Source organism: Camelus dromedarius, chromosome 25, assembly GCF_036321535.1.
Source record: "Camelus dromedarius isolate mCamDro1 chromosome 25, mCamDro1.pat, whole genome shotgun sequence".
NCBI lineage: Eukaryota > Metazoa > Chordata > Mammalia > Artiodactyla > Camelidae > Camelus > Camelus dromedarius.
In genome coordinates this window covers 9,776,673-9,793,044 of record NC_087460.1, presented here as the reverse complement: position 1 = coordinate 9,793,044, position 16,372 = coordinate 9,776,673, and the positions used below count along the sequence as shown (strand labels likewise).

The window sequence follows — 16,372 nt, the reverse complement described above, 5'->3', positions numbered from 1 at the left end:
CTAATATACAGAAATAATCCCTGGCTAGAAATAAACTTCAGAACCGAACAAAATAAACTTCTTAGCTGCTAATCTCGCATTGTTTCCCAAGAAAACCAAATCAAATGTTCAAATGTTCTTGTTGGAAAAGTATCGAAAAAGTTAACCATTTGGAGAAAGTTAATTTTTATTAACCTGAAATGACAAAATAAAGGGACTGTCAAAAAAGTTCCAACGGCGTGTTGGGCTTCATCCAACTGAGAGTAGCGCTGCTGGAACTGAGTGATTGGTTTCCCTGGGTTAGTGGGCGCCCAGTGGATGGTGAGGATGTCAGGACGGGGACACACTGCATGCATGTGCTGCTGAAGCCTTCACTTCTCAGGCAGAGGTATTAACCCAGTTCCATTATTAACATGTGATCATACTTTCAGCATATGCAAATCCTCTTCCTCTCTGCCTTTATGCAAGTGTCGCGTTTTTTTTTTCCCTAAAGGAATCTGGATTAAATAATCTTGAAAAATTCCTTCAGTTTCCAATCATGTTATTACAAAGTTCACCATTAAAAAACTTCAAGAGTCATCTTTTGAAAGCAGATAAAAAAAATACTCTTCTTTTACATCAAGACATTTATTGATGTAACAGGAAACATAATCCCATTTTCTACATATCAAGACCAAAAAAATCTATAACCTCCCTGGTAACTTGTCTTTCATTGCAGGCAAACCTGATTAGTGAAGACATTGAAAGTGCAATCAGTGACAGTAAAGGAGGGAAACAAAAGAGACGGCCTGAGGTCCTGAGGTAAAAGCATTCAAAGAAATTTAGGGGGAGAATTGTTTTGTTTTTATGTCTTTTTTTTTTCTCTAAAAATTAAAAAAAAATATTTTCAGTAAAGGTATATTATATTTTGCAGATTACAAACTGTCATCTCAACTCGTTTGCTCCCCCAAGTTTGTCAGCGAACGTGCATGAACCTCTTCTCTCCCTGATTCTGGTCTTTCTCTGATATGGCTTCACCCACTTGTGTTGTCATAGAGACTCATGAACAATGAGTGACATTTTAAGGGCAGGTAGCCCAAGGGATACAAAGAGCTGTTAGGACTCCAGTTGGTTAACAGCCTTTGCAAATCATAGGCGATTCAGAAAAAAAATTAAACCTGGTGTTCTGTGCTTTTGTATTTTGTATACATTTATAAATACACATAACCTGGAATGGTTAGGAAGTCTTGTTTTTCCACCCCATGACAAAGTTCTTCTTGAGGATGAAGAGCTAATACCATACCCCGGAGAGAACCGATGTGTTATAAAATAGGGGGTTAAAAATTCAACGCGTTTTCATCTTTTTTTTTTTTTTTTTTTAGGATGATTTCCAAAGCGGACCCTGGTATACCGCCCCCACCCAGGGCTCCTGCCCCGGTGCCCCCTGGGACTGTGACCCAAGTGGATGTTAGAAGTCGGGTGGCAGCCTGGTCTGCGCTGGCAGCTGACCAAGGGGACTGTGAGTATTTCCAGGGGACTTATGGAACATTTACTTTGGGTTGTGACATAGTTCTTGCTTTCAAATTCTGATGCTGACTTCTGAGCTGAAGCTTCAGATTAGTTTGGAAAAGATAAGTCTTAGGTAAAGGAAAGTGAAGCCCTGGACACTGTGAGATTATTGTCTCTAAGAATTCAGACCAGTCATTTAATAAATATGGTGCTAGGAGCCGAGTCTCTTCTTTTTAAAATGGTCAAAGAGAGGAAGTTTGACTCAACTAACAATTAAAAGGGTGGTAATAGAATATACACCAAACAAGAGACTATCCATTTTTTTTGAAGATAATACTTCAAGTTCTTTCCATTGTTATTATCCTCCCACTCTGCTCTTTTGGACAAATTGTTTGTGGTGACGTGGATAGGATGTCAGGACAGTGTAGGGCAGCGGAAAAGGAGTAAAATGCATTCACCCTCAGGTAAACTTGTCCAGTGGACCATCATCTTACTTCAACATTCTTCTTTAAAAGCAAATCATAACATAGAACATAGTGTAACCTTTGATATGTCAGAATGTTTTCCTAAGTCTGAAACTTTTATAGCTGGAAAAATGCCTTAAAATTTGCCTGGTCCAATCTCTTCATTTTAAGGGTAAATAAATCATGATCCAGTGAGTTAGAATTTGATGGTGGCCAGAGCCTCACTCTTTTGTCTCCTAGTTCAAAGAGACTTCTTAAAATCACTTACCCTTTATCTAATAATTCATGAGGGTATCTAGCAGTGTAGAACTTGATGGCCAGAATGAGTGATACTAGACTGTACTTGTGAGTCTGGTGAGTCCGAATTTGGGCTCTGGAGCAAGACCGGACCTGTGCGACCTTGGGAAGTTCTTTCTCTGTGCTTCAGCCTCACCTGCAGGATGGGGATAATAATTCATATGTTGCTGTGAATCTGAAAGCAAATCATGTCTGTAACAGTACCTCTAACAGTGTAGTAGACATCCATTTTTGTCCAATTGAGTCCATTTTATTTCATCAGTTGCTTTCCACTTTATTTAGATTCCTTGTGTCCTTAAAGTTATTTTCAGAAGTTAACACGTGAGCCCAGCTGTCACACAGATGGAAGAAAGAAATCTTTGAAGCGTCCGTTTTTCAAAAATAAAGTAACAGAATTATTACTTGCTTTAACTTTATAACAGTTTCTGTTTTTTAGGAATTATATACATTCCCATTGATCCACTTTGTATTTAAAATTTTCTGTTTAAAAAACTGAATGGGAGTTTGTAGTGTTTTCTCCTTCTTGTGTACTTACAGTATTTTTGCTGCTGTTACCATTTTGGTGGAGGAGATGTGGGTTTTATTTTGAGAGAGGTCAAAATGGTCTTCCTTGAAGTCGAGGAAGGATAAGAAATCTTAAGTTTATAGACATTATGAATAAATCTATAAAAACATCTGTAAAATCTAATATAATTTACAACAAAGAAAAAAATATATTCCCAAGAGTTTTTGATTCTCTTATTAGATTTTGTCTAAGATACTCTGTGCAGTCTCGTCTATTTAAATTGAAGTTAGATAAAGTTCTCAGAACTTCAGTTTACTGCTGGCTCAAACAGAACATGACCCTCACCACGGGAGATTCTGTCTGGATCCAGGCCAGTTTGTAGTTGGAAAGGTCTTCAAGAAGACTGTCTTTCTGGTCCCTCTGAAGGCTCCGGCTGACTCAGGCTGAACAACTTCTTTGGACCCTTGACATCGCTCCTCCCCAGACTTCCAGAAGTGATCTCTGTAGAATGGTGGCCATGGCAGTGGGGTTCCCAGTAGTGCCACAGACTATGAAAAACTCCGAGACATACCGCATCTCTCTCACTGTGCCCTCCAAATGATATTTTGGGATCTACTGAAGTTCCTAATAGCTGTATTTCAGCTTCAACTCACTGCTGTCTGCAGTGCATTATAACCAAGACAGCAGCTAACTGCCTGCAAAAGAGCAGCTAACTGGCAAGATTTCATACATAGAAATGTCACTAATTAAGTTTCATAAGACTCGGTAATTTCTTCTTCTTCTTTTTTTTTTTTTTGACAGGTATTCCACTGACGGGTAAAGTTAGGCAGAGGGCAAGTGCAGCAATACAGGGAGTTCAGTATTTTTTTCAGCTCTCTGTGTTGAACATCACGGGTCATGAGGATGTGTCATGAATTGCATTTCCATCAGTGATGATACAGTTCTCCTGTTCCGTCCATTCATTTTTCTTTCATCTACTGTGCAATCTGTGTGTTGAGTATCTGTGTTTAGCGGAAGTGTCAACTGACTGGTACCAGGAAGGAGGTCATGACAATGATCACGATTAACATCATGCCTGAGCCAACCGAGCTAACTTCACATCTTGAGACTGGTTCTTTAATTTGCAAATTCTTGTAGATATTTCTACTTTTATAGCATATGGCTTAAAATGACGACGGCTAAAATCCAACATTGTGGATTTTAAACTTACAACTAGAATTTTAGAAGCACTTGACGATGAGAGCCCCAAAGCTTTACTGTTATCACGATGTTAGAAGGTATGAAAATTAGGAGCGTTGTTGCATTAGAACTTAGTTGGCCCCTTTTAAGAAGTAGGTGCTTAAATGTGGACTTATTTTGTTTGTTTTTTTCCTAGCGTAGGAATGAAAGGGTACTAAATTTAGGGTCGTTCCAAGGCAGCTGACCTTGGGAAGAGAGACAATAGAGGGAAAATTACAGGGTAAATCACAGCTCTGCCAGGAGTGGTGAGGATGCATGTCAGAGGTGATGAACACAGTTTTGATTTTGCATCCAGTGGAGGTGTTTCCTTTCGCAAATAATGCCCTTTTCCAGCCAATCTTCATGTTTAATTATCTGTATCAGTATCAGTTAAGCAACAGGCTGAAAGACTTAACGATTCCCTTTTCTCTAGTTGAGAAACAGAGGCAGTATTATGAGCAGGAAGAAACACCTGAGGTGATGGCCGCCCGAATTGACAGAGACGTGGTGAGTGAGCACGCCGCCTGTACGTCACTGGCTTGGTTGTTTTCAAAGAGGAAAGCGTTTTAACAGGGAAAATGAGGTTAATTGAAATAAAGATGCTTTGTGGAAGCTCTGTTTTCTCTTTCCAGCAGTCGTTATGCCCTTTGAATTATTTTTCTTAGCTATTTTTGCCTTGATGCCCATATGTAGTTAGTAGACTGCGGCTGTTATTAACCGTTATTAACTGGCTTGCAAATGAATTTAAGCTGAATTAGCTTTGAGGGATTTTTCTTTTCTCACAATTTGTCGTCCTTAATTGAAATATCGTTTTGTCTTTCTGGCGTTTATTTTAAAATATTTTATAATGCCTGAAAGATAAAAGTTATATGCCATTTTTAAAGGCAGATAAGTACATTTTAGTGCTTTGTATAGGATAAGGCTGTATTTATTTTTATTTCTCCACGGTAATTTCCTTGCAGAATGACACTGCCCTTTGACAGAATCATAAAATATGATGTCAGTGTAATTACTTTTTATAGTGTGCTCATGTTCTCAGCTTACTTGGAAACAAATACTAGAGGAATCTGAAGTTTGGAATTTAATTTTTACATCACAGTATTACTTGTTAATACTTAAAAGTTTATTTAATACTTAAAAGTTTATTTAATCTCAGTTTCTAATCTTTAATTGAAAGAATGTCAAGTTTCACACATAAAAGAGAAAGGCAACTATGTATAATATGTGTGATAGGATATGATATAATATAATATAATACATACTATAATCAAAGTTGATCCCATAATTTCTGAAAAGCACAGTGCATTACTAATTGTTTCACCCTGTAGAAACTATTGTTAATGCCTATTATTTCAGATTATCTGTGTTTATTAAGTTGTCACAACATTCTATATCCCTTTAATTCCACGAAATAATACTGTCAGTGCTTTATTGGGACATTTATTAGAAAAACAGAAATGCTCAGTGCTGTTCTAAAAAACAGTTTCTTAGAATTCCCCTCCACCCCGACTTTACGTGAGAGAACACAGTGAGGAAATTAGAGTAATTGAGAATAATTAATAATCTGGGTAGATACTGTGAATGCTTTATTTATGGTGTTGAGAAATGGAACAAAATTAAGCTAAACAAAAATGTAAACATTGGACTTCAGCCACATGTGTATTTAATTCTATACTTTTTCTTAGAATTAGTGACAAACTTGAAATTTGCATGTGGGAAATGTTTCTTTTTCTTTTTCTTTTCTTCCTTCCTTCCTTCCTTTCTTTCTTTCTTTTTAACCTTCTGATTTTCCTTCACACTGTACAGCTCAGGAAAAAATAGGTTTTTTTTAAGGTTTTATATTTTATTCTGTAATTTCTAATTCCAGCAAATCTTAAACCACATTCTGGATGACATTGAGTTTTTTATCACAAAACTCCAAAAAGCAGCTGAAGCATTTTCTGAGCTTTCTAAAAGGAAGAAAGCTAAGAAAGGTAAAAAGAAAGGACCAGGAGGTAAGTTGGATTTTTTTTTTTTTTAACCTTCTAAAGACCATTCAGAATGTCAGTGCTAGGTTGAGTTTCTGCCCTTGTAAACTGTTCAACAAGATTCCACTGACAGGGGACCAAGATCCCTTTTCTGGTTTTGAGACAGCACCAGAGATGCAGGCAGAGGCTAAGATGTGCCTGGGGAAGAGTCCATTTGGTCCAAGCTGGTTATAGTAAAGAAAGAATCTCGGACACTTGACCTAAATTACAGATACTCTGAGATTCAGCAGTGACCATCTGTCTATAACTTCCATTAGTTATTGTCAAATTAATGTCTGTTGAAGAAAGTCATAAAGCCATTCTTCCCATATTTGAATTTATTTTCTTGTAAATATAGACCCTTCTTATTTTATTAAATAAAAGGATTGACTTTTCTCATTAAAATAGTTTAAAATGTCAATGGATTTTAATTTTTTTTTAATTTTGGGGGCAGATAATTAGCTTTACTTATTTGTTTATTTAAATGGAGGTGCTGGGGATTGAACTCAGGACCTAGTGCAAGCTAAGCTATACCCTCCCCCTCTGGATTTTATTTTTTTTATTACAAAACTCCAAATAGTACATTCAGGTCACCTATGAGCAGATTTTAAGTATGCTGTCATTTAGCTATTTAAAATGGCCTCAAAAACAAAGATAAAATTTCATATATTTGTGTAAAATTATGATTATGGAACAAAATGATATTGATTGAAATATATAAAGGAATAATAAATAATATTCCTTTCATTACACGTGACTTCCAAATCTTTCTCTAGCTCTGTCCACGTCATAAGCATATATGACCTGTAGATCTGCCTTCTAGATGTGTGTATGTGGCTACCCCTCACCTCTGTGTATTCTGAAATTAAGAATTACTGCTTTCTGATGTCTCAAACCCTTATTCCTCCTGTAGTCTTTACAAAGGGATATACTATCCTCTTGGTCACTCAGATTCAAAACCACAAATTTTTCTTCGATTCCATTCTCTAGCTTAGAGCCACCATTGATTTTATTTTTTCAATGTCTCTTGTATCCGGCGTTTTTTCCCTTCTCATTTTTGTAACCAGCAGCTGCTTCAAGCTGTCTCATTTTTTACCAAGCTTTCTTTGCAGTCTTCCAGCCTCTAGTCTTCTATTCAGCGAGGACAGTCTTTTTAAAGCTCTAAGGCGGCCACTTCATTCTTCTGCTGAATAAATAGCATATTAATCCCATGTTCTGTGGATCTAAGTCCAACTCCTCACCCTGGCAGTCAAGGTCATTCACTACCTAACCTTGATCTACATGCTCACGTTTTTTTGCTTTTATGCTATTTCCCTTTTCCATACTTTTCCTTATGCTGTTTTTTTTATCAAACTGCTCTGGAACAGACTTTTCAAATCCCATCTTAAAAGCTGCTTTCCCCATGAAACATCTTTAAGTACATTTCCCCAGTCTTCCAACCAGATATAGTCTCTTTGTATGGCCCTCAGTTGACACATCTCTGTTATTTCTCTGATTCATATCTTCTATGAGGTTTTAAGGCCCTTACGAGCAAGGCTTGTAACTTACACATTTTTTATAGTCTTCACAGTGATAAGCACAGTGACTGGCACATAGAAGGGTCCAATATAAATTTATGGCCTTGATGAGTAGTCTGGTAGTGCCTAAGGGTAGAGGCATCCAGTTCAAATGTTGGATCATCTTAAATTGTCACAGTCAGACTATGAGATGTGGTAGAGTAACTAGGTAGCATGGGATCTGATGTGGTCATCAAACTTTACAAACATAAATGTGGTTTTTAATTCTTTTCCATTTAATTGGAACTTTGCTCTCATCTGCCCCTCCTCCCATTTATTTCTTCAGAGGGTGTTTTAACGCTGAGGGCAAAACCTCCACCTCCTGATGCATTTATTGACTGTGTCCAAAAGTTTAAACATGGATTTAATCTTCTGGTAAGTGAAATTTATTTATATATAGTTAAAAGAAACAATTGGAAGAGGTCAAAGTCTAGCCAGGATGTGCCTGATTAAATTAAGAGATAAAATTGTTTTTGTGCATCTGTATGTGTGTGTTTTGAGTTACCTTGAATTAGAACAACAGATTGTAAAACCTGTATATCTAAGAGACTTGATCAAAAGAGAATGACTCCGAGTTTTTAAAACTAAATTCTCCTAATCTAAGTCACGCATGCTCATTAAGACACTGAAAGTGAAACTGACAGAAAAAAACTCTGCCTCTCAGTCTACATCATACGTTTTCGAATGTCTGTCTTTTGCTCAGTTACATCACGGTGACATGTTTCTCTGTTTTCTTAACATTGCAGGCCAAATTGAAGCATCACATCCAGAATCCTAGTGCTGCAGATTTGGTCCATTTTTTATTCACTCCACTGAAAATGGTAAGATTTTTTGTTAATTTAAGAAATTGATCATTTTTAGTATTTTTTCAATACCAAGTGTCTGTCTAGGTTCTCTAGACAGTTTTTCCTCATTGTTTTGCATGGGTCCTATTTCTCTTGCCATTTATATGAACCCTGAGGATGTGAAATTCAAGAATTTAAAAGAACCTTAGAAATCATCTAGTTCAAACACCTTATTTTATAGCTGAGGAAACTGATGTCTCTGATAGAGCTAAGGAAATGAAAAGAAATTGAAGTTTATTGGATACTAGCGTCTTAGTAGATACTAGGATATAGTGTAAATGACTTGAACCATATGGAAAATTTTCTCCTCACAAAACAGGCTAGTCACAAGGACACGAGTGTCAGGTGGGTGGCTTTGTTACCTGAGTTATCCGGAGATCCAGATTTCTTTCACTGAGGTGTTCCCCCATTCCTGAGCTATCTCTGATTCAGTAACTTACTCATTCCTTTATTTAGTCAACAGATATTAACTGAGAGCCTGCTACATGCTTGATATTATTAGTAGCTCCCAGGAACAGACACATAAATTCTTTACCCCTCAGAACTTATGATATAGGGTGCAGGGGCAGCCCATAATCTAAATAAATGTATTAATAATGCAGTCCACCAAAAATACATGCTATGTGGGGAAAAATAGAGCAGGGATGGAGAACAGGGAGTGTTCCGTGTGTGTGTGTGTGCATGTGTGTGCGTGTGTGTGTTGTGGAGTATTACACTTTTGAATAGGGCTGGTTAAGGGAACGACTCACTGAGGAGGTATCATTTGAGCAAATGAAGTGAGGAATGAGTACCGTGGATTTCTGAAGGAAGAGAATTCAGACGGAGAACAACGAATGTAGATGCTCTGAGATGGTAACATGCAAATCATGTTCTTGGAGTAAACAGGTATCGTGACTTGAATAGAATGAAGGGGGAGTTCTCATCTAGAGGGAGAAGAGGTCAGCCAGTAACAGGGGGACATATCTTGTTGGTCCTTACAGGTGATTGTGAAATCTTTGACACTTTTGGAGGGTTTTCAGCAGAAGACGATTGCTCTGGCTGGAATGTTTAGAAATTTGAGAGAAGGAGGGACTGAGGTAGCTATTGAGATAATCCAGGTGAGAGATGATAGTGTTTTGACCAGGTAACACTGGAGGTGATGAGAAGTCTGATTCTGGTTATTAAATATAGAAACAATAAGATTTGCTGGTAGATTGGAAGTGTTGTGTAAGTGCCCAGGGTATCTCCTGAGGTTTTGGCTAAAGACTAGAAGGATGGACTGATTATTAGCTGAGATGGGAAGACTTTTTCTAGATTTTCAGTATCCAAGGATGCTCTTTCCTTATACGTTTAATAAAATAGGTACAGTAATGTACTTTCCTTCCCATTTTATATTTCTTATATTTGCAAACAGTGTAATAGTGATTTTTTTTCGAAGCTGACATGTGCCACCATGGTGTCCTACAGGACAGTTGGGAGAATTCACTGGAATAATATTTGCGTACACGAAGAAACGTGCTGGGGTTTGGGGAAAGCATGGCAACAGAAAGCAGGTGGAACAGTCATTGGCCTTACACACACACAGATCCCGAAAGAGACTGGGCTACATGTCAGCCTTCTCTACAATTTCACGAGACCACAAATGTGATAGGTCGTTCCTCTTTTCGTGGGGAGGACAAGTGAGAGGAACAGAGAAAAGGCAGAACCTCTTTCTTTTAAATACTTCCAGGAGGACGGAGTTTCCTATTTTATGGGCTAAGGCCGGGATGTGTGGAGTGGTTCGGAATGGTTCATCCTGTCAAATGAGCAAATGCTTGCTTTATAGAATAACAGTAACAGTAAAGATCATTGTTAGTAGTGTATGATTGCTCTGTGTGTTATTTCTGTGATTTTTTAAAAAGAGTGAGAATGGTAACTATGAAGCAGATAAATTTCATTAACTTGATTTAGAGCATATAGAGGATCATGGTCATTGTCTACAATCTTTATAAAAAATGGGTCAAATTCAAGCATTTCTCATAGATTTTGCTTGAACATCAGAAAAATGGAAAAAAAAAAAAAAACCCTCTAGTATCCAAAGGGAATAAATCTTATCCTTCTTTCCCCAAGAGTAACTAGACAAGACCTGAATATAAAATGAATATTGCTTTACAAACATAGGAGGGTAACACCAGCATGAATGTCAGAACTGGGCGATGAGAGATTAGAAGATGAAAGTCTGAGGCCACATCAATAATTTATGAATGCTTCCATATGTTGTTGCTATAAATAGAGCATCCGATTTCTACTTGTTATTGTTGAATACTCCTCGCTTTATAAGCTCTTTTAAAATTAGATCAAGGCCATCCATATGCAAAGAAACCAAGACTAGCTCATTAACAAATCCTGTATTCTCTTAACGCATTTGATGCTATCTTAGTTTGAGTGTTAGGAGGTATTGCTTATAAAGCAGTTTTTGCTACCTCCTCTCGTTCTTTCATATTCTTTTGCAGATCATAAGTAGATATCTAGACATAACGCAGAGCAGAACTATAAAAAGAGGGGACTGGTGTCCCTAACATACAAAAATTAGTCTTTGTGATCAGGCTCTGTATCTGAAAGCAGTAATCCAATTTATATTTTCTTTTTCCCCACTGTTTTATATCTCTTTACTCCCTTTTCCCTCTTGGTCATTCCTACCTATTTTTTAGAAGAACTTATAGGGCTTGAAAGTGAAGAAAAAAAATCACTGTGCCAGGCAGTCAGGGTAGGTTTTGTTCTCAGGAAGGAGTCTGCCCACCTCCCTTATCCTTCATCTTTCCTTTCATGGATCCTCATTCATTCGTCTAACACTGTGTCTTCTGCAATTCAAAGTCCAGGTTTTGGTCCAAGTCCTCAAGGGAGGAGAACTGAAAAATAAGGCTCACGTTACAGCAGAATGTGTAACTGATACACATGCTTGGGGACCCCAAAGTGCATCAGAGGTACACTGTGTGGTTAAGAAGGGCTTCTCAGAAGAGGTGGTACCCGAGTGGAGCTCTGAAATGATGAGCAAGGGCCTTCTGAGGACTCAGAAATAGCCAAGTGCAAAGGCACAGAGGCATAAGACAGTCTAGCAGGCTCAGAACACCTGGATGACTGGAGAGAAACTGACTCTTGGTCTAGAGCCATTGGAAAAAAATTCCCTTTATTCTTGTGCCATATCTCTGGGAAGGTGAGATTTTTTACAAAAGGGCTCTGGCTTCTGCTCTAGGAGATTACCATTCTTCAGTCAGGAAACAGCCCCTGAGAAGTAAATTGGAGCAGGTTGCAAACATCCACTTATCATCATTTTGTTTATCAGAGAATTGCACCTGTTTGTTTTTGCTAATCATTAAATTATTCATTTTAAATCAGGGCAATTGCCTAGAGTTAAATTCTGGGAAGAAATACCGCAGATTCAGAGGACCAGTTCTGTCCTTTCATCTTTCTCTCTGGATCCCTTCTTTTTTTTTTTTTTTAATTTTTAAAACTGAAGTATAGTTGATTTACGATGTGGTATTAGCTTCAGGTGTATAGCAAAGTGGTTCAGTTACACATACATATATGTGTGCATATATATTCTTTCTTCAGATTCTTTTCCCTTATAGGTTATTACAAGGTATTGAATATAGTTCCCTGGTCCTATTTTATACGTAGTAGTATAGATCTGTTAATCCCAAACTCCTAGTTTATCCCTCCCTCTCTCTGCGGGTCCCTTTATATTTGTACATCTTTGTAGGCAGAGTCGTAGACTGTTTAACTTGAGCCTTGTTTGCCTCTAAAGTATTCATTTCTAGAACCATATTTTTCACATTTGGCATAATAGATTTTCCCGTAGAGATACATATTTTTTTTTTTTAAAAAAAAGGCAGCTCTAGTTAAACTACCTGACTTAGAATTCTCTGAATAGACATTAGCATTTTGCAGGGAAATTTGGTCACGTGCAGCCAATAGACGGCTCCTGTGAAAGTTGTTAAACTCTATTAGCTTTCTGTTTTAGATTATTAGGCACCGTTGCGCTTGACGACTTGGTCTGGCCAGCTGTTTGTTTTACGTTCAGCAGTGGTGCTCACTTCAGCATCACGTACACTACATTCAGTGGTGCGTCGCCCAATTTCAGGATTTAATTTGAGTATCTAAAAACTGTGCTTGTTTTTGTCATGGGTTTTTTTTTTTTATCTACACATTTTGAAAATACACAAATAATCACCTTCTTCTTGCTAAAAAAATGATGTGTTGCCATTTTAGGTGGTGCAGGCAACAGGAGGTCCTGAGCTAGCCAGTTCAGTGCTCAGCCCCCTGCTGACCAAGGACACGATTGATTTCTTAAGTTACACCGTCAATGCTGATGAACGGCAGCTGTGGATGTCACTGGGCGAGTCTTGGATGAAAGCCAGGTAAATGTCTGTGAGTTCAGCATTTCATATGTAATACTATAAGTCTTGTTCTTTGTTTAGTACATGGATCTAGCGAGATACTTATTTAACCTCCTGTATGTGAAGGAGTGGATGTTGGAGATGAAAAAGCCTAACCCTTAAAAAGCCAGAGGTCTAGTGGAGAAGACAGAAGTGTGCAGCGGAAGGCATGGTAGTACCAAGGAGTGACTCATAGACAAACTGCTGTCGCTTGGCAAGAAGGAGCCATTAGGACGATGATGTAGAGGGGAGGTCATTGGGCTTTCAAAGAAGAGCTGGCGTTTAAAACCAACCGATAATAATACTAGCAGGCATGTGTGTATAAACGCATACATACATTCATGTGTGCCTGTGTGTATACATAGAGGGTTTGCCAGGCACTCTTCCATGCGCGTTACATGGATCCCATTATTATCTCTCTTTTTCAGGTGAGGAGACTGAAGCAGAGAGAGGTTAAGCAATTTGTCCAAAGCTGTACAGCTTCTAAATGGTAGAGCTGGGATTTCAACCCGGGCATTCTGCCCTCCAGTAATGTTTATAACTGTTTTGCTCAGCTGCCTTTCAGCAGGATGAGTAGGGTTTCCACAAACACATAGCAGGGAAGGGGCCTTCCCAGTGCAGAGAGAAGCATGAGTGAAAGCATGAAGCAGGAGGTGGAGAGAATGGACTGTGAAGATGGGCTTAGCTGGAGTGTAGACTTTGGGTGGTGGGTGGTGGTGGAGATGGGGAGCGGAGGAACTGTGTTGGGCGAGGCGTACAGAGATGAGCAGGGCTGGGTCCTGAAGGCTCCTGCTGCCGGGCTGTGGAGCTGGAGCACGGATCTGTAGGCTACAGAGAACCAGTAGCTTCGTGAATAGAGGGTGACCCACCCACACCTGTGTTGTAGAAAGATCAGTCTCGCAGGTGGGTCTAGTAAGAACGTGGACAAACGTAGCTAGAGGCAAGAAGGCCCCTTGGGATGACCATGCAATAGCAGACTTTCCTTATTTATCAGATTCTCTGGGACTGGAACCCTGCTACTGGGAATGGAAAGGAGGAGGGGTAACTTTAAGAATTGCATCTTGACAGTAAGGTGACGGTGGAAAATAAATCATTAACGATTCCAGGGTTAAAGTTTGCTGAGCCATGCAAGTTATAAAAATATGTCTTATTTCATTATGTGCAATTAAATAATTTTTGCTTTCCTTATTTATCCAAATCTTTTATCTCTCTCACTACTTAGAGGAAATCATTCAGGATGGTCACTTAGAAGTTTGTCTTCCTAACACTTTTAGGCTAGTCTAAAAGTAATGGACCAATTCATTTCCTTTCCCTTCTTTTCTTCTATTGAAACGCATATAAACCATTCCCACTTACAGCCTGGACCTTGGTAACTGCTTGTGTTGGAATGTGGTTTGCACATGCGATGGTTCACGGAGCAGAAGATTCTTTAAAAGCACCGCAGTTGTTGCTTTTATTGAAAATATTATTAAATTTATTTATTTATATTTTGTGTATATTAATATGACATACTGTTTGTATATCATACTGTGTAAAGACTGGTTAAATAGATTTTTAAAATTATTAGATTTATGTAGGTTATGATTTTATGATAAATCTAGGTAGGGATCTTACAATTTTTCCCATCAAGCTCATTAAATTTATCAAATCTCATAGCACTACAATGGTTCAGACTTTTTAATTTCTTTGTTTTGGGGTCCTAACTCAAAAATGAGAAAATTGGGGGTGGGGGTTAATAGCTCAGTAGCACATGCTTAACATGTATGAGGTCCTGGGTTCGACCCCTAGTCCCTCCATTTAAAAAAAAAGTGAAAACAAATGGGAAAATCAGTGACCCTTAGAAAAACTATATCAAAAGGAAATCAAATTGTTAGCCCTTGACATGAGAAAATGGTGATTTCAGATCCTGATTATTTAAAGTATTAGGAAATGGATATACTGATTTAAAAACTCATAAACATAGAAAAGAATCATGAAAGGACATCATAATTTGAACAATGTCTCATCTCACCATAGAAACATCATCTGAAGGATGAAGTCATGTGTGGCAGATAAAACAACATATTTTAGCAGAATTTAATAATGTCTGTCCTAGTTATTTTTGTGGTTTACGAGTGATTTGGAGCTTATAGAAATGTCTCAAAGTTATTAAGTAATGAAAAGATCATGATAGTTTTAGAGATTAGTCCTAACTTGATTTTACTGATGAAAACCTAACTGATACATTTAATTTATAAAATGGGTAATCTGCTTCATGGTAGGGGACTTCACAACTTAAGAAAAATAAGCCTTGAGAATATTGTCTGCTGTTTCTCTTTTGGAAAAAAATACCTAATGTCAGGAGGTGTCATGATGTGGGAGGAGAGTGAAGGGAAAGATGAGACTCAGAAGCTACTTTAGGAGCTTAGGGAATCTTATGTCCTCAGTACTTGCCGCACTTCTAGCTTCACAGTCCTCTCCCAAGTTCTCCAAAACCTGTATCCATGTTAAAAAGTTGAATTAATGGAGAATTGAGGCAACACGGTAAAAGCAGATCATGAGCAGGATTCAATCTTCCTTTCATTTTATCAATATTAAATAAACACCAGCAGAAATACATTTACTTCCTTGTTTCAGGTGGAGGGAGGGCAGATTAGGTGTGAATTGTTTGTTATTTTGGGGTTTTTTTGGTGGCTAGCCTTAACTAAAGATAATTTTGAGTGTGGCGGTATTAATTTTATAATTTGTCTGTCTCAATGTCCATCTGCAGAGCAGAGTGGCCGAAAGACCAGTTCATCCCACCCTACGTCCCACGGTTCCGCAATGGTTGGGAGCCCCCGATGCTGAACTTCATGGGAGCCCCGGTGGAGCCAGACCTTTATCACTTGGCTGAGTCCGGGGCGAACGTAGCAGAACATCATCGCAAGCAAGAAACAAAAAGATTACCGCCAGAGGTAACGTGGTCACATCACCTTCTGTAGGGCGTGCAGTCATCTGCATTCTCTTGTCATTCTCATTGTGAGTTCTCACTTCATTGATGGGAAGATTGTTCTCTAGTCAGTGACTAAGTGTCCTGGCTCCCTGAGTCACTCTCCCCTCCTCCATGATGACAGTTGCTGTTTCCCTGCGAAGCCCAGCCCCAGCCCGTCTCACACCCCGAGCCTGCCAGCTCCCCTCCCTGCCCCTCCTGCCAGTCTCTTGAGCCCTAGTCATCCTGTCCCTTTGACCTTGTGCTTTCTCTCCTTGTCAGCAGATTGTCCTACTGCCTCATTCTATTTTCCTCTCCCGTCGGGAGACCCTCAAGCCAGTTCCTTGAATCCAGGTCCTCAGTCCTGTCCCACGCAACTCTTTCCTAAATGCTCTGTTTCTTACTTTGTTTCTTTTATTTTTTCTTTTTCCCTTGTTCTAAACCTCCAAATTCCTCTCAGTCTGGCTAGAAGGCGACAGCTTCTCCTGCATTCCAGTCTCCGGGCCAAATGATCATTTGTAACACTATTACACCCTGCAGAGATCATAAAATGCACTGTATCTTTTACATCTATTTAGTCAACTTTGGAGTATAACCTATTAGGGGAGCAGAGTGAGGAATTGAAATCAAGTATGTTCTCTCTTCACTTTCCTTAAAAGTGGTTTTTCTTTCA

General features: G+C 38.6%; 1 protein-coding gene across 5 annotated transcripts in view; it reads left to right on the top strand.

Annotated features, from left to right (window-relative positions):
- The window catches only part of EPS8 (EGFR pathway substrate 8, signaling adaptor), a 147,233-nt gene that overhangs the window by 104,373 nt on the left and 26,488 nt on the right, over positions 1–16,372 (top strand). For all 5 annotated transcript variants that reach the window (XM_031444048.2, XM_031444047.2, XM_010988862.3 and 2 more), the window contains 8 exons: positions 698–780; positions 1,341–1,477; positions 4,385–4,458; positions 5,819–5,945; positions 7,800–7,888; positions 8,260–8,334; positions 12,586–12,734; positions 15,502–15,685. In XM_031444048.2, the coding sequence (XP_031299908.2) occupies positions 698–780; positions 1,341–1,477; positions 4,385–4,458; positions 5,819–5,945; positions 7,800–7,888; positions 8,260–8,334; positions 12,586–12,734; positions 15,502–15,685 (918 nt within the window). The remainder of the gene's footprint in view (positions 1–697; positions 781–1,340; positions 1,478–4,384; positions 4,459–5,818; positions 5,946–7,799; positions 7,889–8,259; positions 8,335–12,585; positions 12,735–15,501; positions 15,686–16,372) is intronic.